The sequence below is a fragment of the Physcomitrium patens genome, chromosome 4 (assembly GCF_059467195.1).
Source record: "Physcomitrium patens ecotype Gransden chromosome 4, ASM5946719v1, whole genome shotgun sequence".
NCBI lineage: Eukaryota > Viridiplantae > Streptophyta > Bryopsida > Funariales > Funariaceae > Physcomitrium > Physcomitrium patens.
In genome coordinates, this window is record NC_143413.1 from 1118879 (window position 1) to 1143891 (window position 25013).

Below are 25013 nucleotides of genomic sequence, written 5' to 3' on the forward strand. Positions count from 1 at the left end.
TACCCTCCCCCCCATTCTGCTGCTATGTATCATGCATAGCCACGTGCTGCATCGAAACTCTCTCTCCCCCCCCCCCCCATGTATGAATGTGTGTGTAATATTGAGTTTGTGTATCAGGTGGGTTAATGTTTGGTTGAGCTTTTGGTTACCTTTGTACATGAATCAGTCCTTGATGAAAAGAATGGTTATCATTGTATTGTCTTGAAAATGTATGGATTCTATGTATTTCATCTGCTTATTGATACAATAATGATACAATAACACTTTTTTCTAAACAAATATTTTGTCTCAAAAAAGTCATTCTGCCATTGGGAACTACTTTGTCAAAAAGATTCCATTGGGAACTGCTTTCTCTAAAACTGTGTAATATAGATTTATGTAGTAAATAATTTATTGAATAATATCTCAAAATAAATCATGATGTTATGTACATTTTTTTTTTGTTTTAACTTCTCTACTTTATATATAGAGAGAGGGTATTAATAATCTTACCACAATCTTTGATGCTGTCACCTCAACCTCCCGTCACACAAATGTATTTTTTTATTAAATTTTATATATTTTTAAAAATAATATATTTATCTTTTAAATGATTATAATTTAAAAAAAAAAACTAAAACTAAAATATATGCATATGAAATGGGTGGAAAGTTGTGGCATCAGTTGTAGCCAAAATTGTGGTGGTATTAGCATATATATTTATATTTATATATTTTTTTAAATGTTATTTTAAAAACTATGTATAACAATTGTATTTTTTTAAGGATATTTAGATATATTTTTTAAAATATTTCTATTGAGGATTATCATTTTTACAAGTGTATATTTTCTACACATTTTTCATATAAAAACATGATTATAAATTTTTTTAAAATGTACGTAATATGTACTAATTTAATCCAAATATATAGTATTTAACTTAATATTATACAATAAATAAAAATTTAATCTATTTTATTGCAGAACTACATATAAAATTTTAATATAAATCTGGTTTTTACTTATACTAACATAACTTGGCATTTTGGAGTGTAATATTTATATGGATTTTGAAAACAACATGTTCTGTAACAATTTTGTTAATGTTATAGAATTTTTCAATGATGTAGTCATGAAGAACAATAATAATAAAATAGAATGTTTTTTCTTTTAGACTTTTCATCCTTTTTACAATTTTATTCTTGTTGTAGTGCATTACAGCATTTGATTCTTGTCCACACATTACAGTTTTGAACAAATACAAAATACTGAACATGTTGTTTCACAGAGGAACTATTACCCATATGATATACTATTTTTTAAAAAACTATATTTACACATTCTTCAATGATTGGTATTTTAATTTTTTGATTTAGCTTAGTATCATTAAAGGATTCGACAATATTATTCACTCTAACATCTAATTTCTAAAGATGTGTTGATGTTTGTTTATGATTTAAAAAACCACATATATCTCGATATATTTATATATTTTTAAAAATTATTCCGTTGTGGAACTATAAGATGGATATCATTATAAAAATAAAGTCTTAGAGTGTCTTACACAAAAAAAAAAAAAAAAAAAAAAAAAAAAACTTACAAGTTTGAATTATTTTAATTCCTAAAGTGTCAAAAACCATAGTATTTTAGAAGGTGTAAAGCAAACTTACTTGTCTTTGAAGGAACCTCGAACAAAAAGGCATAGTATAGCCTAAGTGCCCAGTAGTTTTTAAGGATGTATCTTGTACAATTATCAGTTACATAATTTTATATTATTTTTTAAATGGATATTTTTAAGTGTATATATATATATATATATATATACAGAGAGAGAGAGAGAGAGAGAGAGATGTGTGTGTGTGTCTAATTCAAAGTCATGTAAAATAAAATAAGACAGAAAATCAATAATTACCTGAAACCAAAAGCAATGACGTCTTACAAACTGAAGAATCTATATATACCCTTATTGTCACACACAAGGAAGTCATTTTGAGAATAGTTCCAAGACAATCCTTGATTTATGGAACTTGTCTTGACCGAATTAAAAATAGAATAAAGATTGTACCCAGTATCAATGACAGTAATAATATCAATTTATTCATTTTTGTAATATTTTATGAGGATTTAAAATAATTATCACACACATGAAATATGTGGGCAACATAAACTCTTGTACAAGTGAAATTCCAACAGTTAGAGAGCTATTATGACAAACAGCAAAAATATGGTCACTAAGAAAAAAATTCACCAAAAGGAATTAGTCACCATTCAACTCATGGTTGAAAGAGTGTACAACCTCATGTCTCTTACATAAGCCAAGGATGATCCAAATGCATCATCCAAACCCAATATGAACACAAAAGAAGAACATTGTGTTGGATTTTCATGTGTGCTCATTCTAAAGAGAATAAATATTTAAACAAAGTTATTTTTTAATTTAGTGTAAATTTTAAAATTAAAATCATTAATATATATATATATATATATATATGTAGTTGGAAATATGCATCAGCCACCATTCAAAATTCCTCATCAAGTCTAAGATGTTACTAGATTATTTAAGTTGTAGAAAAATGTGTCTTTACTTTTATATTAAACTATTGAATAAAAAATAAATGATTAAAATCCTGAAATCAAGTACTTCTGTGTAAAGAAATGCAGCAAATATCATTGAAAAAAAAAAAGTGAACCATTCTATTAATTGTTTTATTAGAATATGAAATTTAAATTAGGAACTTCCACATTGTCATGCTAATAAAACTATTATCATGGCAAGCAAAATACAATACTACATTGTATTCACATATTATGTAATTTGGTAGATTCTATGATTTTTTTGTATCTTTTTCACATTGATTTGTGGGTATTTTTCAATGGTCCTTATCCTGAAATGGAGGTGATATATTTCCTTTTTATTAACACAATCAAGCCTTAGATTTACTCTTCAAAGACCACTCAAAATGTAAAGCAACGTGTAATATCTATTGACTAGCAACAAAATCCAAGGTATATCTATTCATATGCCTAAGATATCACTTGACTACATCGAGAACATGTTGGCGGAGTTGGAGCAAAGTGGAGGACAAACATTTGAAGACTGTAAGAGACAATTGGCTTCTTCTAAGGATCACATTATGCCTATCACATGCAGAGATTTTGTTCAAGTTGCAACGAAAGCAATTTCCAATAAAGATGGGATTTGCAATGACTATTAACAAATCTCAAAGTCAATTGTTGAAGAATGTATGAATAGATCTTAAAACCCCCGCATTTGCACATGGGGTAGTTGTATGTTGCCTATTACAATGCACTTCTCTAAATATGATCCAGATTATATATCTTGAAAATAATGAAAATGAAAATACTTCCATAAATGTAGTTTATCATGAAGTTCTTTCAACTTACCTATTCTATTTGTTGCAATAAATAAAAATCGTGTTGGCCAATTACAATGAAAAAAACAAAAATAGTTTCATTGTTATGCATACACATTTTTATTTTTTGGTCAACATTTCTTTAAAAGTGGTCAAAATTTGACTTAGCAACTACAAATTAAAATTTTATACCTTTTTTGTGGCCAACAACATGAGTTTCCACAAGTATAAATAACTACTGACTGGCAACATGAGAACCCCTAACACATCCATCCATATGTCCAGTATATCATACGACCACGTCAAGAATGTTTAGGTGGACTTGGCAACAGAATCCATAATCCATCCATCCATATGCCCAAAATATCATCCGACCATGTCAAGAACGATATGGTGTTGGAGTGAGGTGGAGGACAAACAGTTGAATTCACGAATGAACGAACCAGCAAGTGAACGAACGAACTAGCCAGCGAACGAACGAACCAGCCAATGAATGAACGAACCAAACAACGAACGAACGAACTAACGAACGAACCAGCCAACGAATGAACGAACCAAACAACGAACGAACGAACGAACTAACGAACGAACCAGCCAACGAATGAACGAACCAAACAACGAACGAACGAACGAACTAACGAACGAACCAGCCAACGAATGAACGAACGAACGAACGAACGAACTAACGAACGAACCAGCCAGCGAACGAATGAACCAGCCAACGAATGAACGAACCGAACAGCGAACGAACGAACGAACCAGCCAGCAAACGAACGAACTGCAAAACGGACGGACGAATTGGGGGCCACAACCATTCTGTTTCTGGACGACGAGTGACGGTTCGGAGACGGTTGCGACAGACGTTGCCGTGGGCCGTCGGTTACGCTTCACGAGTATGGGATCAGCCTGGTTTCACCGCCCCACTCTTTTCTTGGCAGAACCCTCAAGTTCCCTCATGTCTTCACTGCTGCTGCTGCTGCTGTTGTTGCTGTTCCATATTCTTTCCCTGTCATTCTGCTCAAACGTGCTCTGATAATATTGACTTCTTAATCTCACAGGTAGATCTTTCGTGCACGTTCACGCGACCCGGTGGACGTGCTTGAAGTTGCGTGTTCTCGGAAAAAATTCAAGCAGCGTTTGCACGTGCTTTGGAGAATAAAGTCGGCCCGAAGTCATGGTTCGTATATCCTTCAGATTTTGCGATGAGAATTGCATGGTTCAAGACGAGGGGATGAGTGAGAAGTCGTAGTTCCAGACGATGAATTGGTTGTGCGGGAAGTGTCTGAGCAGGATTTCTGAATTGTTTTCGCTTGTTGTGATGGAATGTTGTTCTAACGGGTTTGATGTTAATCTCGTTTCGGAGGTTGGACATGAAGTAATTGGTTTCTGAATTCGGTTTGCATTGGCGTCCGTGTCTGCTTCGGTGACGACAATATTGCCAACTCCGTGGACGAGTTGCTACCTGCCAAACCCTTTTTAGTGGTTTCGGCCCTGAAGCGTCGGTTTGTAGTGAATACCATGCAGCAAGTGCTTACGTTGTTAGGTGCCAACGGCGGTGGTACCACCGTAAATTGCCGGAGGATCTGCCTCCTTGCTCTTATAGCCATTCTAGTCGCAAGAGGTTCATCTAATTGAGATGTGGCCTCCCATGATTAAAGCCGTTATTAGAGGAAGAACGATATTACATTGAATATGCTGACGCAATTGGGATAAACAAGGCTGCCAATGTTTTGGTACAAGTCCTGATGACGTTTCGAAGGTGAGAGATGACAGGATGGATTATCTTAGGGGCCAGTCACTTTTCTTCAGTAAGTTCTGTAAGAACCTTTTGAAGGTCTTATATTGGTCCATATGTAGTAATATGTAGCAGAAGTCACAGGAAGTGCATGAAACCTGTGGCACGAAGTCAAGGTTCGATGAACCAAGGTCAACATCCTTAGTGGGAGAGGAGGAGGGAGAGAGAGAGAGACGCAAGGCAAAAGCCCAACACCTGTGAGAATTTATGCTTTAGTTGTGAAATCGCTTTTCTGCGCCTCCGGGTACTGGCATAAAGAGGCGCAGCTTGGTTGCCTTAGTATTGTCTTCTTTGACAACTGAGTCCGCAAGTGTACCTCAACAAATTTTCATTTCCTGAATGACTTGTCCTATCATCACGGGGCTTGCCTTCGAGATCGTTGCAATGGATTCGTTCGTGCTCCGATTCGATTACTGACCTTACACTTGGTTGGTGGGTTTTATTACCTACTTTGTCTCTGTTTCATTGAAAAGTTGATGGCTTGTATTGTATAGTATTCACCGGGGGAGACCTTCCATTGTTTTTGAGGATTTAGTACTTGCTGCCACTCGGTAAGCCGATGTTTTCTATTTTAGCCGTTGTTGGCCTGATTTAGACCACATTTAAGACGGTTTAAGATGTGATCCTAGACCATACTAAGAGATCCATGATTCAAGTTGGTTGCCTTTCAAAAGTACGTGCATTAAAGCTTTGAATTACTTTTCCTTCACACGTATATTTCAGCAGCAGCAGCAGCAGGGCGTGCTGTATTTTTCTTCGAAAATCGAAACCTGCATCCGCTGAAGATTATTTTAGCTCTTTCGCAAATAAGTAATGTGCCCTGTTGGGATTTCTACTTGTGCAACGCAGAGTTTCCGCAAAGGCATGGGTACCGCTCGACGGGATAAGAACAAGGGTCGTTCTCAAGGCCTTACTGAAGAGCAGAAACAAGAAATTCGCGAAGCCTTTGACCTCTTTGACACAGATGGCTCTGGTGAGCTTCATCAGGTCCGTCTGGTTGATGAATGGTTCAACAAGGTCAATCTGGTCTTATTGCAAGCGAGCGACGTTCAGCTTATAGGTTGACTGATATGTGTGCGTGCATGCGCCTTTTTGTTATCCAGGGACGATTGATGCGAAAGAACTCAAAGTGGCCATGAGGTGATCACATTCAAGTGTAAATAATACTGTGCATTACGACGCATGCATGAAAAGTCATGAATAATGCTCTGAAGCTTACACTTTCGGGTTGAGAAGTCTCTACGTGTTTCATTTCAATTGATGGCTGATACATTTGTTGCTTGTGGCAGGGCACTTGGATTTGAACCCAAGAAAGAGGTCAGATTTTTGCTTTGGGAAGTTGTGGCTGATGTGGGGTTTAATAACCTGCTCACTCTATAAAGATATCTAATGAAACTGATGTTGGCTTTGGTTGCTTTTTAGTTCGTGTTTTCCATGAACTTTCAGCGACTTCATAAACTGTGGGTAGTTTGTGAAGAAATAAATGCAGTTTATCAAGCATCAAAAACGTTAGTGTTGTTCCATGATTTTTCTGATTGCAGGAAATTAAGAAGATGATTGCCGACATCGACAAAGATGGAAGTGGCACCATTGACTTTGAGGAGTTCTTACAAATGATGACTACAAAAATGGGGGAGCGCGATTCTAAGGAGGAAATTATGAAAGCTTTCCGTCTTTTCGATGATGACGAAACAGTGAGTATCTTGAAGGATTGTACTCCGTATCTGTAAAATAAACAGCTTTGTTAAATCCCTCATTTCCTAGAACCAGAGTAGGTAATTGAAGGCTCATTGTTGTATTCTAATGATCTTAGTAGATCGTTAATTGATCTGGTTAAATCTTTGTGAAAGATAATATTTGAAATCAGAGATATATGGTTTAGCGAAACAAGTAGGCATGGAAACACAGAATCCCTTTCGAGGTAAAGATGATGATGGAAGATTTTAAGTCAACATTTCTTTAAGTAGATGATGTCTTTCAGGGTAAAATATCTTTCAAAAACCTAAAGCGTGTTGCGAAGGAGCTGGGAGAGAACATGACTGATGAAGAGTTGCAGGAGATGATTGATGAAGCTGATCGCGATGGTAATCTTTTGCAACCTTGATTCGTGTATTCGAAGAACAGGATGGAATGCTACCTACATACTTCCCTTTAAACTCTTATGTACAGTTCATTTTAAAATGGCATATAACTGATACGGACATGATACTTTTGAAAGTGTACCACATCATTAGTGCAAGTGAACAATTTCGAAAGAATGATACCAAAATGATTTTTTGAAACATGTGTTATTTGATAGCATGCAAAATGTATTTCATATATATATATATATATATATATCTATATATATATGTGTGTGTGTGTAATTTATTGACTTGATTTTTCGCCTGCTATTATTTGTCGTAAGGATTGAACTTTAAATCTTTCTTTAAAAAGGAAAGTTAGCTTTACTCATGCTTCAGCATTCTAAGATACTTACATGAAATTTGTGAATGTGTTGAATAGGTGATGGTGAAATCAATGAAGAGGAATTTTACAGAATCATGAAAAAAACAAGCCTCTTTTAGTATACAAGTTGAATATGAAAAGAGTTGCATGGTTGTTCTTGCTGAACATAGAGCATGCAAGCATTCAATCACTTGTTAAGAGTCTACAATGTAAAGTCATTTCTTTGGAAGGATAATGTGGATAGTAGTATATTCTCATGGTGGGTAACAATTTAGTAACTGTAATATGTTTTTAATCTTGTAATATGTTTAAAAAGATCAAAGTTTACAAAAATACTCAATTTATCTTTAAAGTTAAGCTTTCACATGATTGATTAAATTTCTATAATATAAGAAAAATAACCAGCAACATAAATAACTCACTCTGTTTTTAAATTTTCTAAAAATAGTATAAATTCAAAAACTTTCTCTTTAAAATATTTTTTACTTCTGATTCTTTATTCTTATTTTAATATTGAATAAAACTATTGGTTTTATAAAATCTGGTTGCAATAAAACTCAAAATTTAAAGACTATTCTTAGTAAATAATAGATTTTAGGTCAATTAAACTTATCTCTTTAAAAATAATTTTAAATAAAAGTTTAAATTAATTGTTAATCAATAATATTCTATTCAAAATCAATTCAAAAATTCAAAAAAAGAAAAGAAAAACACAATGTATACATACATAGAAGTGCAACCTTGTTGATAAATATGTGTATCATGGTCATACCCATGTCATTTTGTTATCACAATGTTTTGATTTCTAGTCCAAAAATTCCCAAACCACAACACGAACACACATCAAACATAGAAGGAAAGCCAAATCTCCACTAATGAGTTTAATGACCATTCATCATCCTAATGTTCTAGTTTAGTTTTAGTTTAGATTTAGTTTTGTTCCATGCTCCATAACACAAGCTGTGAAGGCACCCTAAGTGACCCCACCCTAATAAAAAGTGGGTACCCTACCTAAGAAAAACAAAACAAGGCACAAGGCGGGCCGTGACCTATTTCTGCACGGAGGATACTTACATACGCACACACAAAAATACGTATGAATAAGAATACAAAAACAATAATAATAAAAATCGAGGATATACGTTGTGGAGGTAGTGCAAAATTGCAAAACTATACTTGAAACGGAGAAGCGCAGGCACTAGTATTCCGGCGACGAGTGTTTGTTGCTGCCTGAGCGTGCTTTGCTTTGTGTGTGTATTTGTGTGTGTGAGTGTGTGTGTGTTTTTTGGATTTTGTGTTTTTGTTCCCACCCTTGCTGTTGCATTCTTCCGAGGTTGTGTGTTTTTATTGCTTCTAGTTGTGACTGCACTTGTGCCGCGGTCTTGCTTCTGTTCCTCTTGGAATCCAAGTTTCGGAACGGAGGCCTCATTGTTGTCGTGTTGCTCGTCGTCGTCGTCGTCGTGCTTCTTCTTCCTCCTCCATTGCTGCCTCCATTGCTGCCTACTCTGCTCACTAATCCTATCAATTCGCTCACTCTTAGTGTGAATATGAGAGACAAGTATGCGCACTCGCGTCGTTCTCCTTCGGGCTTCGTGCTCCCTGCTCCTCCACCCGTCGTCGTCGCCCCCAAAGAAGGCGTCGTGGCCTCCAGCTTCCTCGACCAAGATCGAGCCTACTTCCACGCCTACTCTCATGTTGGTATTCACGAAGAGATGATCAAGGTCAAGTCGCTCGCTCTCTCTTTGTAGCGTGTTTTGCCAATCTCGGACCACCGTTTCCTGCGTTCTGTTTTCCGTTTGTCTGCTCGGGGCTGTAGAGAGCATGTTAAATTGTGGATGTGTCTGAAGTGTGCATCCATTTGTCAACTAATGAAGCAGCAATGCATTGCCCTATGCAGGATCGAGCCCGCACAGATGCCTATCGAGATGCAATCTTCTTCCACGCTGATTATATTCGAGACAAGGTTAGTTTACAATATCTATTATCATGTTCCTTATCAAATTACAATTTTTTCTTTTCTTCCTCCATTGTTGTTATTGAACTGTGCGGCTATTGATACTCGGTGCTGGATAAGCAGGTTGTTATGGATGTAGGATGTGGGACAGGCATACTCTCCATTTTTTGTGCTTATGCGGGTGCTCGAAAGGCAGGTTCTCTCGTTATTCTTTTACTTTCGTTTCGTCTCTTTCCCATTATTTGTATTAAAATTCAAACTATGCATAGCTTAACTTTTTCCTGGAAATTTTTCGACATGCTATCGAGACATGGTTTACGTGTAATGTTAGTTTTTTACTAGTAGTGCCCGAGATTGTAGCTCTACACTGCGTTTCTTCTGTTCTCTAGTTATGGTTTTGTATGGGATTATCTCAGAAGCCGTTGATCTCTAACCCTGACTGAATCGCCTCTTTCTTTTCTGCAAGTTTCTCTGATGCCGCGTCATTTTGAACGTCACAAGTTTTTGGCACTTGCGGAATTCAGTTTCTAGCTTCCAGTTCTAATCAAATTACCAGTAATTCCTTTATGTGACCTGGATATTCATGTGAAAAATCACATGGACTGCACGTCGATTTCTGCGTTTAGTTTAGGATTCATCACTTTCTTTTAGTTTTTCATAGTCGGATTGAACTCAAGCTGATCCTCTACATTTCCGAGGTTCCTTTCCATTGTGAAAACTTCATCCTGCAAATTCTCGCATTTTAACATTATCCCAATAACGTTCCGCCTTTCTTCTTGACACTCATTCGAGTATTTGTGTCAACATTCATGATCGAATGATCCTCTGGAAGATGTATCTATTGCAACAGTCAATCGATCACAGAAAAATTCTCCATCCTCATAGTTATCCCTCAGCAAGATAGTTTATCATCCTCATGATGCCATGCTTCAACTTCGGAGTTTTTTTTGTCCTCAATGCAGTCACATTCTCAACATTAGTGCTGGTCGTCTTTGAGCTATCAAGCTGGTTTTTGAGCTCAGGCACCTTTTTCTTTTCAGCCACAAGCTCTTTGTCTATTGGATCAGCTGTATTTTTCAAATCTATGAGCTTCGATTGCATGGATCATGATAGCTAGAATGGAAGCAATATACACACCGAAATCAGGGTGGGCACGTTTGATTAAATCTTGATGTGTTAAATTTCGCTTTTTTATGCGCAGTTATTTCTTGGTTTTCTGTAGCTCGTTGCCTGTTTGAGGAAGACATGATTTGACAACTAATAACATGGGTGGATCTCTTTCAGGTTCATGCCGTGGATGCGAGTGCCATTGCAGTGCAGGTACGATCTTCATTGTCTACACGGAAACTTATGCACGTGTATTTAACTCGCCGTCCTTGATCTCTAGGGTGTCTTTTGTGAGGAGTTCTTAAGTAAGTGTTTGTTGTCTTCTTGAAGCATTTTAGTAATGGAATCATCAACGGCATTGATGAATTTCGTAAACGACGCAACTCTTCGTGGTCGTGTTTCTGATTTTTATTCACCTTTACTATTTATCATACGCTTTTAGATGTAATGAATTGGTTTATATTACTGCTTTCATGCATATTGATTACATCATCATAATACTACGCACCTTTGGGTATTTGTGATGGTTTAGCATGATGCTTCATGTGGGTGCTGTAACTGGCAGAAAGGCCATGAACTACCGTAATTGAGTTTGATACACAGATGCTGCGGTTGGGGGTGCACCGAAACAGAAAATTGAATCACAAAGATTGAACGTATGGATCGTTTGGTTTTATTCTCTTGTTTTCTGTTGATGTTCGTTGGGCTCTCATTGTGCAGGCAAGAGAGGTGGTGAAGGCAAATAATCTTTCCGATGTTATTACAGTTCATCACGGCAGAGTGGAGGTGCAAATCCTTTCCAAATATCATCTTAAGGATGTATCGATCACTTAAAGTGATCGAAGATGTTCTTTGTGTATGCCTTACACATAGTTAGCTCTTTAAATGTACTTCTGTAGATTACATTGAACTGATCAATGAAAGTTGAACATTATGGGTCTTGATCTTCTGAATCTTCGGTTTATTGATGCTTTGCCTTACTGCTAACGTTCTTTGTGGACTTAAGAGTGAAAATTATGTACCTCTGTGTTGTTTCTGTTTATCAGGACTTACAGATATTCGAAGAAGTAGATGTTATCGTATCAGAATGGATGGGTTACATGCTTCTTTACGAGGTAACCATGATTATGCTTAGTGGCTTTGACAGATAGGGTTTTGAGACGAATTGATCTTCAGCTGATGATAACGAATCTCCTCTTAGACATTTAAGCTGCAATTTGGATAGGGTCGGCGGTTTTGGCGTAAGTACTCTTATTTCTGCAGTTTTCTATTCTAATGTTAGGTTGTGATTGCAGAGCATGTTAGGTAGCGTCATATATGCTCGAGATCGATGGTTAAAGCCTGGTGGTCTCATGCTTCCCTCTTTTGCAACTGTATGTGTCTTCAATCCTAATGCGGGTTCAAACCCCTCCTTTCCTTCTGATGTACCTTCTTGCAACTTCTCATCTGTTGCAGTTTTTCGTTGGTTAATAGCCTCATGTTTCTGGTTGAATGATCGCGACCTTCTCTTACGATCGGACTCTTGAGTACCAATTTTAATGATTGATGATGGTATGGTTGCACATTAGAACTGAATTTTTCGAGTTGCAGCAGAATGTCTTAACACCTTGGAGTTGTTCTAGACATTCTGTTCAATCTCTCCATCTGGCATGTCTGCTTTGTGAATGGCACCTATATTACTAACGCCAGATTTGCATTTTTTTTTCTGAGCTCAGCATTTTACATGTGCAGTTGTACATGGCGCCGATCACCAATGCTGAGAAATATTCAGAATGCATCGACTTTTGGCGCAGTGTATATGGCATCGATAGTAAGTATTAAGTCAAGAACCTGTTCGCAGCAGGTCGTGTTATAATGTTTTAGAGTTGCCTATGCATTTTGACGCAGATAATGGTGTCTCGCTTCTAAAAGATTAATGAGCCGTTTGTTGGAATGGTTGCAGTGTCGGCAATGTTGCCTTTGGCGAAGCAGTGTTCTTTTGAGGAGCCATGCATTGAGACAGTTCCAGCTGAGAGTGTTTTATCATGGCCTATAGTGGTTCGAAAACTACGCTCTCTGGATACACTTTATCCTCTTATCTTTTTTCAATAGGCTCTTGTGAATACTCATCATGTCATGCTATTTAACTTGATTCGGTGTTGAATGTGTAGACGTGCATGCCTTATCTCAACCTGATGCTCTTTACTTGACATCTAAAAACTTAGTTGCGCATTGGTTTACAGGTATTGACATGGGCATCTGGTTGCAGATCAAGCAAATCGATTGTAATACAGTGACTGTGAGGGAGCTTGAAACAGTTAAAGCTGACTTCTCTGTGTCCTCCATTATGATGGGTAAGCGCTTCTCACACGTCCATATATTTTCATGTGGTGGGCTAGTTTCGAACCATCCTAAAACATGGGGCTTAAAAAGCGAACTCTTCTTATTTGTTTCTTGGTTGTGTATATCATGTTGGGATGAAATCAGAATCTTTGGGTGATAGGAGCGAAAGAAGGTTTCATAGTCAACAAGCGTCTCGATCCCTGGCTTTGTGAAGTAATAATTATAACAGGAAGGCCAGATTTTAACCGCAAAGTTCATGCAGGAGATGTCTCATACCTACACATGGTTTTGGAGCTTTGTATGTCAGTTCAGGCTCTTGAGATTCACATGCTTGCGCACGACATTTCTTGCTTATTTTATTGGTAATTTGATCTAGTATTTCTTGCAATTGCAGCTCCCTTACATGGATTTTGTATTTGGTTCGACGTGTCGTTTGGAACTCGAGTTCTTCAAGAAACGGATTTGCAATCAGACTCCTCTTTGGATAGTTCTTTTTCTGGTGAAAATGACAATAATGGAAACAGTCGGACCAAGAAGCGAGCAAATCCCAGTGATTGTATTGTTCTCTCTACAGCTCCTGATTCTACCCCAACTCATTGGGCTCAGGTTCGTATTCGTGCAATAAGAATATTGTCGTTTTTGCATGAGATTATCTTAATCTTGAAGGTTAAGTCTCTGTTTTCCTCGTAGTCGAACTTTTCATTTTGTTACTAGTGGTCCTTCGCGGTGCATGGCTGAATCACCGTGCATCCAGTTGTGACTGATTTTCGATATTGTTACAGAACTCAACTCGCCTGGATGATAGAGTTGTTATTTTCTGAAGTGTTACCATATGTCCAACATCTTTTCTTACTAGTTAGAGATTTACAACTAAGAAAGTCTGTCTATTGCTGGTTGGTTCAGACCATTTTGTATGTATATGATCCAATTGAAGTAAAACAAGATCAGGAGATTTCGGGTTCAATCGAACTATCGCAGAGTAAAGAAAATCCGCGGTTTCTTAACATTCACTTGAAGTACAGGTATCTGCCATTTGAAACCTACGCTCATCATGTCGCGTGATGGTTACCTTTGATATCCATGTTTTCAAAGCCTATGGGGACAATGATGGGAAATAACCTTTCTGGTTTAATTGTTTGCAGATCGGGGAATCGAGAATGTGTTAAAGAGTCTGTGATGAGATGACGAGCTTCTATCGTTGCCAGGTGGAAGCACATTGTTGTCAGAAATCTGATTGCCCGAGTCCAATACTCCCTGCATTCTAAACCTGCAGTGATATAGCAGGTGGAGGCACAATTTTTGTTAGAAATCCGACTACCGAGTTGAGCACCTCCACGAATCGTAGCAAGGACCTGAATAGATTGCCGATTAAGACCACATACCACAGAAAATTGATGTCATCAAATTGCACCCACAGGTGCATAACATCCTAGAAAAAACGTAGAGACGACTGCGCTGTTTTCTCTCTTTCATTTTTCATGCTACTTCTATTTTAATTTTGAGATTGGACAGTTCGAAAATCATTTCAAAATCTCCGTTTTTGTCCTCAGCCCCTACAAGAATAAGTGAACTCGATTAGATGGAGCTGATCTCAAACCGGCCTGAACTGTATTGCAGACTTAGAGGACTCCAAACATTGCGGTTTGCAACATAACTTAAGGTTTGAAAAGTCAAGTGAAAACACATCAGAACCACCACTGTTACCGACACAAGCGCTCGATTAAGCTTCTCGCAAGTTCATAGTGGCCTTGTGGGATAATATGTGAATTATTCGAGATGAGAGTGCTAATTTAGAATAGCACAATTCCAGATAATATGCATTAAAGTGTGAATCTTAATTAGTGACAATTGAACAAGCTCAAGTTTCTGTAAGGAAAGGTAAGTTGAATTGACATTTATTTATGGATCTTTAACTAGAATCCATAAGCTTCACTTACATGGCATTTGTAAATTGGTGAAAAAATTAAATGTTATTGTGAAGAGAAAAATGATTGAAATTTTATATCCTTTGATTGTTTGCTAGCATTGTACTAGAATGTATCATCCAAAAATATAAATAAGTGAAAACAAGATTATACAAGAAATAGATTCCAACATATTGAATACACAAGTTGAAACTACTTTTATATAATTATTATTTTTATTTAAAAATCTACATATAATACATGGCAAGGTTTGCTTATGTGTAATTACAAAACTAATAACCTTTAAAGAAAGGAGAATGATAAAGTGATCCAAATTTTTACTAAAGCAATCCACTCTATCTTAAGCATCATTGCATTGTTGGAGCCTCCATCCCTATTCCTAACTATTCCCCATTTCCAACTATTGCTAGGGATGGGGGTAGGGGGTTGGAAATATTGGGAACAAGGGTGACAATTGGGAACATGGCATGTGGGTCAATTTAGTAAAAAATTAGATTGCTTTATCATTTTGCTAAAGATATACTTAGAATTTTTTATTGTTTTTTAATTTTACGTTTAAAGATTTAGGATGTGCTCATGAAGCTATATTAAAAAACAAAAAAATTATGTATAAGAAAGTTTTTGGTCTCATTCTATAGTCACATAGAAAAGGTGAATTTGTTATAGTCCAATTAAACATGAAAAAATTACTATCAAAATATTTATTTTATAATATAATTAAATCTTTTATCTTTCTAAAATAGATGTAAAATTGCTGAATTATTTCTCTTTAATATTTTTGTAGATTCCAATTAATTAATCAAAACACTATGTATTCTTGTATTTTGATGTTTGTATCTAAAAATTAAAAAAAAAAAAAAAAAAAAACAATTGTCTCTTTTTTGTATATTTTGATAAATATAGGTATTACATATTAGATTATTTTAGGTACATTATTTTTTACCATATAAAGATATAAGAATAAGAACAAGTAGTTTATAGACATGGATTTTACTATCATAATTTTTTTGTTGCATAATTTGTCAAAATTATGTAAAATATTATCTATACTTTCAATACCAATACTTATATTTAAAAATACTGATGATTTTCATAATAAAGGAAAATATTCTCTATATATTGCAAAAATAATATATTTACATAATAAACAAAAAATGATAATTAATACTTGATTTTTTCAACTTTAATTATTAGTGCAATAAATGTATGATTTAATGTTATTAAAGAAAAATAATTTAAGTTTTAAAAATAAAGATTTAAAATAAATTAATTACATAAAAAAAACCATATATATAAACATATATACTCAATGCATTTTTAATAGTAAAATAGAAAACAAAGACAAATCTAGGATGACATAAACTACCTCTAAAAACTCTTGTGTTTATATAATCTTATTATAAATAGAGTGAACAACTTGATCTAAAGTTTTTACAATTATCATTGCCATACCAATTCAAGCGCAAAAGACTTAAAAAGTACATTTTTATTCAAATATCTATAGTTACAATTGGAAGTAAAAATTCCAATTTAGACAAAAGAATTGGCAATAATAAAGCATTATATCTAAAAATATATATATTTTTTTATTAATATATAGATAAAGACCTATAAAAAATATAAATATATATAAAAATATATAAAAATATATGAAAATTTAAAAAATAATAATTAGAATAATAATATAATTAAGATATATTTTTATTACACTATAGTTGTGATGCATGTTGACAACTTTTTGTTATTATAACTTTAGTAAAAATAAAAATAAAAATAAAAATATAAACATAAATATTAATATATATATATATATATAAACTTACTAAAATTATATCTCAATTTTGTTAAAGCTACCTTTCTTTGGCTATGTTATGTTTATTTCAATATAATATCACTTCATACTATGTAATTGTCAAGGACAAGAACTCGATGAAAAAACAATTCAGACAAGTAAGCCTTCACTCAAAGAAAAGTAACAAAATATGAATAATAAGTATGTATATTGAAAAGAGAAACTAGAATGGCTATTGCCAAAAGACAAGAAAAACTAGAGACCCTTGAAACTAGACTAGAAGCAAGAAAGGAGTTGACAAGAGTGAAGAAGCCTTCACTCTTGTCTCTATATATACTATCTAATTAGGGGCTACGTGGCGACGTTCTATAGGACCTCCAATATGTGTTGACTTTGTAGGACACATGCCTTGACTTACAAGGCAAGTTTTTCTACGTGTGGGCCACATAGTTAGCTTGATCTTCAAGCTAACAACATGTGTGGCACATGGCCAACTTGTTGACCACGTTTCTAATCCAAAAAGTCAATTAAAGACACCTATGAAGTCAAAGCAGCATCTAGGAAGTTTCTAGGAAGCTTCTATATTAAATATTATAGAATTAACTTACTTTTATCTACTTTTACTTACTTCTACCTATTTCTATATGTAATTATTAGCTTACATGATTATGGCCGTGACATTACCCCCCCTTCTAGAGACGAGTTCCACGAGGAGCGGTCAACATATGTTGAGGAAATCTATGATGCGACGAATTATATTTGCCACATACTCTGATCTCTGTTCTCTTCGAAGATGATTGATAGGGCCTCTCAACCATCGGTAGTGTCCCATACCAGGGCGGGAAGACCACCCAGTTATTTGATCATTGTTGAGGCCTTCGTAACTTCCTTCGAATAGAATATTCGGAACACCATCAGGAGTTGTTCCTACCTCTAGCAAAATCACCAAACATCGAGAGTCCCTTCCCAAATCGTGATACCAAACGCGTTGTATCTCACCATCTATTCGACGAAAAACATGTCGTTCTTGAAGATCTTCATCTCGATTGCGTCGTCTTGAAGGTTGTGACAATCGTAATGTCTCGTCCGGCAGGTCAGCAAACGAAGGTTCTTGAGTTGAATCCGCTGGTTGTTGGCTCTCCATCTAATTAGCGTCACAAATGCAAAGAAGTTACAAACAAGGATAGGAAATTGAATGTTATCTTGCCTCAATCTTGTCTCTTTTATAAGAGAGATTTTCATCTTGGTTTTGATGGATGTCGTTGATGAAAAACTTTGACTTTAGCTGATGCATTTCCTAGATTCCTGGATGGCTCCCATGTGCATTCACTAATATCATATCCGCGCCAATGAACAACATATTCCAGCTTATTTCGGCGCCGCCTTGAGTCTAATATCTCTTCCACCTCAAATTCTTCATTATTATCTACTTCTATAGGAGGCGGTGGCATTTGTCTTCTTCTTTGTATATCCACTGTCTTATATGGTTCAAGAAGAGACACGTGGAATACATGATGGATCTTCATTGACTCCGGTAGATGTAACCGATATGCAACTGGGTTGATTTGTTCAGAAACAGAAAAGTGGCCAAGCCTACGATAGTCCAACTTGTCACAAGGTCGAGTAGTCTTGATATTGCGACGAAGTAGCCATACCTTATCACCCACGTTGAGTTGTGGTTGCTCCTTACGATATAGATCTACGTTTATCTTTTGTCATTCTTGAGCTTCCTTCAATTGCGTCTTCATTATTGCATGTAACTCTGACAACTGATTTGCCATATCTTCTGCTGCAGGATTATCAACTTTTGAAAAATCAAAAGTATCAAGTCGTGGATGATAGCCATAATTGGCAAAGAAAGGTGTTTGTTACGTGGAAGAATGTACCGTATTATTATAAGCAAATTCTGCCAATGGCAGAAGGGTTGTCCAATCATCTTGTTGGTAGTTGATAGTACACCTTAAATATTGCTCTAAGACTTGGTTTACGCGCTCTATTTGTCCATCAGTTTGAGGATGGAAAGCCAAAGATAGCTTTATGTCCACTTTTAAAATCTTGAAAAGGGTCCTCCAAAATCTTGACACAAATTGAGTTTCCCTATCCGATATGATATCTTTAGGTAATCCATGATAGCGATAGATATTATCAATGAAAAGCTTAGCTGTTTCTTCACCTGAGATAGATTTTGTACATGGCACAAAATGTGCCATCTTGGTGAAACAATCTACTATCACAAATATAGAATCATAAGATCTTGAGCTTGAAAGATCTATGATGAAATCCATAGAAACAGAAGACCATTGTTGTTCTGGTATAGATAATGGCTGAAGAAGTCCGTAAGGTCGATGACGAGGAATTTTTGATCTTGAACAAATATCACATGATTGTACAAAGTCTTTGACTGACTTCCACATTTGTGGCCACCAAAAATCTCTTGATATGAGTTCCAAAGTCTTATTATATCCAAAGTGCCCTGCTGTTGGAAAGTCATGACGTGCTTGAAGAACACGTAAACGTGTTTCTCCTTCTGGAACATATAGGCATCCTTCAAAATATAATAGATTATTCTTGAACTCAAACTTAGAAGGATCATGAGACTTGGAAGAATTATTCTCGATATCATAAACAAGAGGGTCTGAGGACATATTGGACTGGATTTGCTTGAGAAAAGTTGAATCAACAGTCAATGTTGATTTCATTGCTAGGAGATGAAATTGCTCCGGTTTCAAGAGGACCGTTCTTTGTTGCTCAAAAGGTGCATCTCCTTCTTTTGGTGCAAAATAAGAATGTCTAGATAGGGCAACAGACAAACCTTGTTGTTTTCCTGGCCGATAAGTGATAATGAACTCGAATCTTGACAAAGACATACTCCAACGAGCTTGACGACGATTCAACATGTGTGCTGACATGAAATACTCGAGGTTCTTGTGATCTGTATACACAATGACTAGACTAGAAGCGCCTTCTAGATAATGACGCCATTCTTGAAAGGAATCCACGATCGCAAGAAGTTTTTTATCGTGGATCTCATAATTGATCTCGGCTGTTGAGAATTTTCTTGAATGAAAAGCTATCAGATGAAGTTTATCATCTGTTCCCATTTGTGATAAAACTACACCCAAGGCAAAATCTGATGCATCTAATTCCATATAAAATGCCTCGGAAAAGTCAACACGATATAAGACTGGTACAAAGACAAACGATGTCTTCAAGGCTTCAAATGCTGCTTCCGCTTCTTGATTCCATTGGAATTTATCTTTACTAGTCAAGCGTGTAAGTGGAGCTGTAACTCGTGAGAAATCTTTGATGAAGATCCGATAGTAATTGGCAAATCCCAAGAAACATTGGACATCTCTTACTGTCCTTGGAATCTTCCAATCCATGATTGTTTGGACTTTCTTAGAATCCATCATGAGACCATCATTTGAAATGATGTATCCTAAAAAGTCAACTTGAGTAGTGTGAAATACACACTTTTCTATCTTGGCGTACAATCCTGCATCTCTAAGTTTTTGTAATACTTGACGAACATGTATTTCATGTTCTTCGACGTTCTTAGAATAGATCAGGATATCGTCTAGATAACAGACGACAAAATTTTCTAAGAATTCACGAAATACATCATTCATGAGATGTTGAAAAGCAGCTGGTGCATTCGTGAGTCCAAAGGGCATGACATTATATTCAAAATGTCCATACCTGGTTCGAAACGCAGTCTTCTATTCATCTCCTTCTTTGATCCGTACTAGATTATATGCTCCTCTTAGATCTATTTTTGTATAGATCTTAGCTTGATTCAACTGGTCAAGGAGTCCTGATATTAAAGGTAATGGATACCTGTTCTTGATTGTGATCTTGTTGAGTCCTCGATAATCAACACACATTCGTAAAGATCCATCTTTTTTCTTTACGAATAGAATTGGAGCTCCTGCTGGAGATTTTGAATGGCGTATGAAATTCTTCGCTAAATTCTCGTCAATATATGTCTTGAGTTCAGCCATCTCATCTTGCGATAAACTGTAAATTGGTCCAAATGGTGGCTGAGTTCCTTCCTTGAGGTCGATTGAATAATTATATGGGCGATGCTCAGGAAGAATATCTGCATTCTTTTTTTCAAAAACGTCTTGATACTCCTGATATTGACTTGGAATGCCACTTGAAGTCTTTACGTTTTTAGAAATAGGTGCAGCATAAATAGCAAAAGTTGATCCTTCTTTTGCTGCGTGTATAAATGCTTTTGCATCTATCAGTACGGATTTTACTATACTAGACTTATAATTTTTTATTTGGTTGGTAGAACTATTAATAACGCTCTAGGAAAAGTCAAGTTTACACGAATTCCAATCTATTTGAGGGTTATATTTTTCTAGCCAGGATAAACCTAAAATAACTGGATTGGACGAGGATTTAATTATGTTAAAAGCTATGTAGCTATCATGACCATGTATTGTTACTTTTATAGGATGAGTTTCATGAGTGACATCTCCAGAAGACAAGGGACGACCATCTATGACTTCTACATGTACTGGTTTAGGTTTCTGTAGAAAGGGTATTTTACGACTTTTAACAAATTGTTCATCTAAAAAACATGCTGAGGCTCCTGAATCTAATAAAGCAGAGGCTTTGTAATTCTTAGGTCCTAAATATAAGTCTATTATAAAACAAGGAGAGGGTTTTGAGGAGAGGATAGGACCTTCATTAGAAATTATACAAGGTTCCAGCTGCACGGTTCCTATTGTAGCTGAACGAATCCATTTTCCGACATGTTGTCTTCTTTGACCGTCGTACCCCTCATTTTATAGTTGCGTCGTTTCTTTGGACAATGTTGAGCAGTGTGCTTAGGTTCTCCGCAATATAAACATAATCCTTCTTGACGACGACGAATCTTTTCTTGCTCAGTTAGGGGTTTAAAACGTACCGCGTCAATTTGCATGTCTTCTACTTTCGAATGTACGTTTGGCAAAGATGTTGATGTTGCCATTGAGTAATAACATTGAGGTTTCCGTGAATGATTCTCGGATCGAAATTTGAAAAGTCGATTATCACATTTTACCGCAAAATCGATTGCTTGACTCAAAGTTTGAGGATCAGGTAAGTTGAGCATCAATTTCTTTACTTCGTATTGCAATCCATAAAGAAATTGACTGATGAGTGCAGCATCATCCTACTTGATGTCAATTGCAAGTTGTCGAAATTGTGAAGCATACACTGTTACTGAGCGATTTTCTTGTCGCAGAATTTGGATCTTATTTGTTGCAACACGAGTTGCATCGTGTTCACCATACATAGATCGAAACTCCGCCAAAAAAGCTTCCAAATTGTCCAATATTGGATTTCGTTGTTCAAGAAAAGATGAAAACTACGATAATGCAGAACCAGAAAGTAGAGTGCCAATAAACCTGACTTGTGATCCTGGAGTTGGATAGCTTTGCGGTTGAAGTTCAATTGCCAATTGTACTTGATTGATGAACCCTCGAAACTTTGATTTCGTACCATCAAATTTCTCAGGTAAGGAAATTCTTGGTTCTCTAGTGCTTATAGGGTGTTGTACAATTGGAGAAGGAACGTGATTTGTTGCAGATGTTGAAGCAGCTCCAATCATCTCTATATCCCCACTTTTTGCTATTCTTGTTCTTTCATGTGTTGGTGAATTGAGTTGATGCATCGCAAGCATTAATTCCTTCATTTGCTCTTGCATTTGTGCCATTGCACTCTTCATTTCAACAAGCTCTGCCATAATGACACTAAGAAGAAAAATTTGTTTGATACTGCTCAAGACAAAAGAAAAGAAAGACTTGATAACAAAGAAGATACTAAGAACAATATCAGTTTAGAAGTGGGTAATCCGCAAACTTCTAATACGCTTATGCCTTGTCAAGAGAAAGGGGTAATCCACTCTTACTCAAGAAAAACAAAGCTCTGATATTGTAAGTACACTCTTGTCAATCTGTCAAGGACAAGAACTCGATGAAAAAACAATTCAGACAAGTAAGCCTTCACTCAAAGAAAAGTAGCAAAATATGAATAATAAGTATGTATATTGAAAAGAGAAACTAGAATGGCTATTGCCAAAAGAAAAGAAAAACTAGAGACCCTTGAAACTAGACTAGAAGCAAGAAAGGAGTTGACAAGAGTGAAGAAGCCTTCACTCTTGTCTCTATATATACTATCTAATTAGGGGCTACGTGGCGACGTTCTATAGGACCTCCAATATGTGTTGACTTTGTAGGACACATGCCTTGACTTACAAGGCAAGTTTTTCTACGTGTGGGCCACATAGTTAGCTTGATCTTCAAGCTAACAACATGTGTGGCATATGGCCAACTTGTTGACCACGTTTCTAATCCAAAAAGTCAATTAAAGACACCTATGAAGTCAAAGCAACATCTAGGAAGTTTCTAGGAAGCTTCTATATTAAATATTATAGAATTAACTTACTTTTATCTACTTTTACTTACTTCTACCTATTTCTGTATGTAATTATTAGCTTACATGATTATGGCCGTGACAGTAATATGTACATGACTATGGCTCAATGTGAATGAACTAAATCATCATTACTCAAAATGTGTTTGCTCCTTTAGCTTAATTTCGATGAGTATAGAAGCAATTCCATTAAGATTACTTAAGACTTTCATCTACTTGAAATTCTTTTCATGAGTACGAAAGACAATCATACCTTTTGAGCCAAAGACTCTCATTAATTAGGGTTTCATAATGATTTTTCTTGAGATTTGCAAGGTAGAATTTAGAGCATGAGGCTCAATTGATAAAGTCAGCAGCTACCAAAATTAGGCTATATAAGCTTTGTCTTCATGGCTTGTATAAATCAATATCTTCTTCATTCCTTCTTTAGGTCAAATTTTCAAAGGAATGAATCTCTAGTCTATTTCCTTGTTTCAAAATCTCTCTATCAAAAAGCGATATCTTAAGTATTGTAATTCAACAAGCACAATTACTCCATACAATAGAATCTCAAAGTGAAAGTAAAGCATCATTTCTTAATTTAATGCATTAGAAGATTTTTGAGCTCATCTGTAATGTTGGCAAAAGCATGGACCATCTGTCAAATAAGTCTCACTACTTCAAATCAATGGTACATATTGCCTTTAAATAATTCTAGATGCATTGATGTCACGGACATAATCATGTAAGCTAGTAATTACATATACAAATAAGTAGAAGTAAGTAAAAGTAGATAAAAGTAAGTTAATTCTATAGTATTTAATATGGAAGCTTCTTAGAAGCTTCATAGACGCTGCTTTGATTTCATAGGTGTCTTTAATTGATTTTTTGGATTAGAAACGTGGTCAACAAGTTGGCCATGTACCACATATGTTGTTAGCTTAAAGATCAAGCTAACTATGTGGCCCACACATAGAAAAACTTGCCTTGTAAGTCAAGGCATATGTCCTATAAAGTCAACACATATTGGAGGTCCTATAGAACGTCGCCACGTAGCCACTAATTAGATAGTATATATAGAGATAAGAGTGAAGGCTTCTTCACTCTTGTCAACTCCTTTCTTGCTTCTAGTCTAGTTTCAAGGGTCTCTAGTTTTTCTTATCTTTTGGCAATAGCCATTCTAGTTTCTCTTTTCAATATACATACTTATTATTCATATTTTGTTACTTTTCTTTGAGTGAAGGGTCACTTGTCTGAATTGTTTTTTCATCAAGTTCTTGTCCTTGACAGATTTACAAGAGTACACCTACAATATTAGAGCTTTGTTTAATCTTGATTAAGAGTAGATTACCCCTTTTTCTTGATAAGATATAAGCATATTAGAAGTTGCGGATTATCCTCTTCTAAACTGATATTGTCCTCAGTATTTTCTTTGTTTTCAAGTCCTCTCTTCTATTTGTCTTGAGCGATATTAGACATCTTCTTTCTTCTAAGTGTTATCATCGCAGAACTTCTTAAAATAAAGAGTGCAATGGCACAAATACAAGAGCAATTGAGGGAGTTAATGCTTGCGATGCATCAACTCAATTTACCACCATAAAGAGCAACAAGATTGGCAGGAAGTGAAGATATAGAAATGATTGGAGCTGCTTCAATCTGCACCAAACCATGTCTTTTTTCCTATAGTGGAATGCCCTTCAAATGTTAGAGAACCAAGAATTGCCCTACTCGAGAAGTTTGATGGCACCAAATCCAAGTTTCGAGGATTTATCAATCAAGTGCAACTTGTGATTGAACTTCAACCCCAAAGCTATCTAACTTCAAGATCGCAAGTTAGATTCATTGATATGCTTCTTTGAGGTTCAGCACTATCGTGGTTTTCATCTTTTCTTGAACGACAAGATCCAATATT

At 35.8% G+C, this 25013-nt stretch overlaps 2 protein-coding genes across 9 annotated transcripts; both read left to right on the forward strand.

The window, feature by feature from the left end:
• The first annotated feature begins 4387 nt into the window (after positions 1-4387).
• Positions 4388-7948, forward strand: LOC112281794 (caltractin). 3 transcript variants are annotated; one of them, XM_024518685.3, is made up of 7 exons: positions 4388-4530; positions 5998-6121; positions 6252-6288; positions 6438-6465; positions 6690-6842; positions 7130-7232; positions 7654-7948. In XM_024518685.3, the coding sequence occupies exons 1-7, from the start codon at positions 4528-4530 to the stop codon at positions 7713-7715; spliced, it is 510 nt and encodes a 169-aa protein (XP_024374453.1). In that variant the 5' UTR covers positions 4388-4527; the 3' UTR covers positions 7716-7948. The 3 variants fall into 3 exon arrangements, with proteins under 3 accessions (XP_024374453.1, XP_024374455.1, XP_073389495.1); XM_024518687.3 differs by lacking the exon at positions 4388-4530 and adding an exon at positions 5560-5580; XM_073533394.2 differs by lacking the exon at positions 4388-4530 and adding an exon at positions 5678-5699.
• A 795-nt stretch (positions 7949-8743) lies between these two features.
• Positions 8744-14976, forward strand: LOC112281793 (putative protein arginine N-methyltransferase 6). Of its 6 annotated transcripts, none has more exons than XR_016502461.1 (14): positions 8744-9317; positions 9494-9559; positions 9674-9742; positions 10835-10870; positions 11378-11443; positions 11704-11772; positions 11953-12030; positions 12389-12467; positions 12600-12694; positions 12906-12990; positions 13374-13585; positions 13883-14001; positions 14122-14419; positions 14597-14976. XR_016502461.1 is itself a non-coding variant. In XM_024518682.2 (13 exons), the coding sequence occupies exons 1-13, from the start codon at positions 9144-9146 to the stop codon at positions 14162-14164; spliced, it is 1191 nt and encodes a 396-aa protein (XP_024374450.1). In that variant the 5' UTR covers positions 8744-9143; the 3' UTR covers positions 14165-14502. The 6 variants fall into 6 exon arrangements, 4 of the variants coding, with proteins under 4 accessions (XP_024374450.1, XP_073389493.1, XP_024374452.1 ...); XR_016502462.1 differs by having other exon boundaries at positions 14122-14396; XM_024518682.2 differs by lacking the exon at positions 14597-14976 and having other exon boundaries at positions 14122-14502.
• The last annotated feature ends 10037 nt before the right edge of the window (positions 14977-25013 follow it).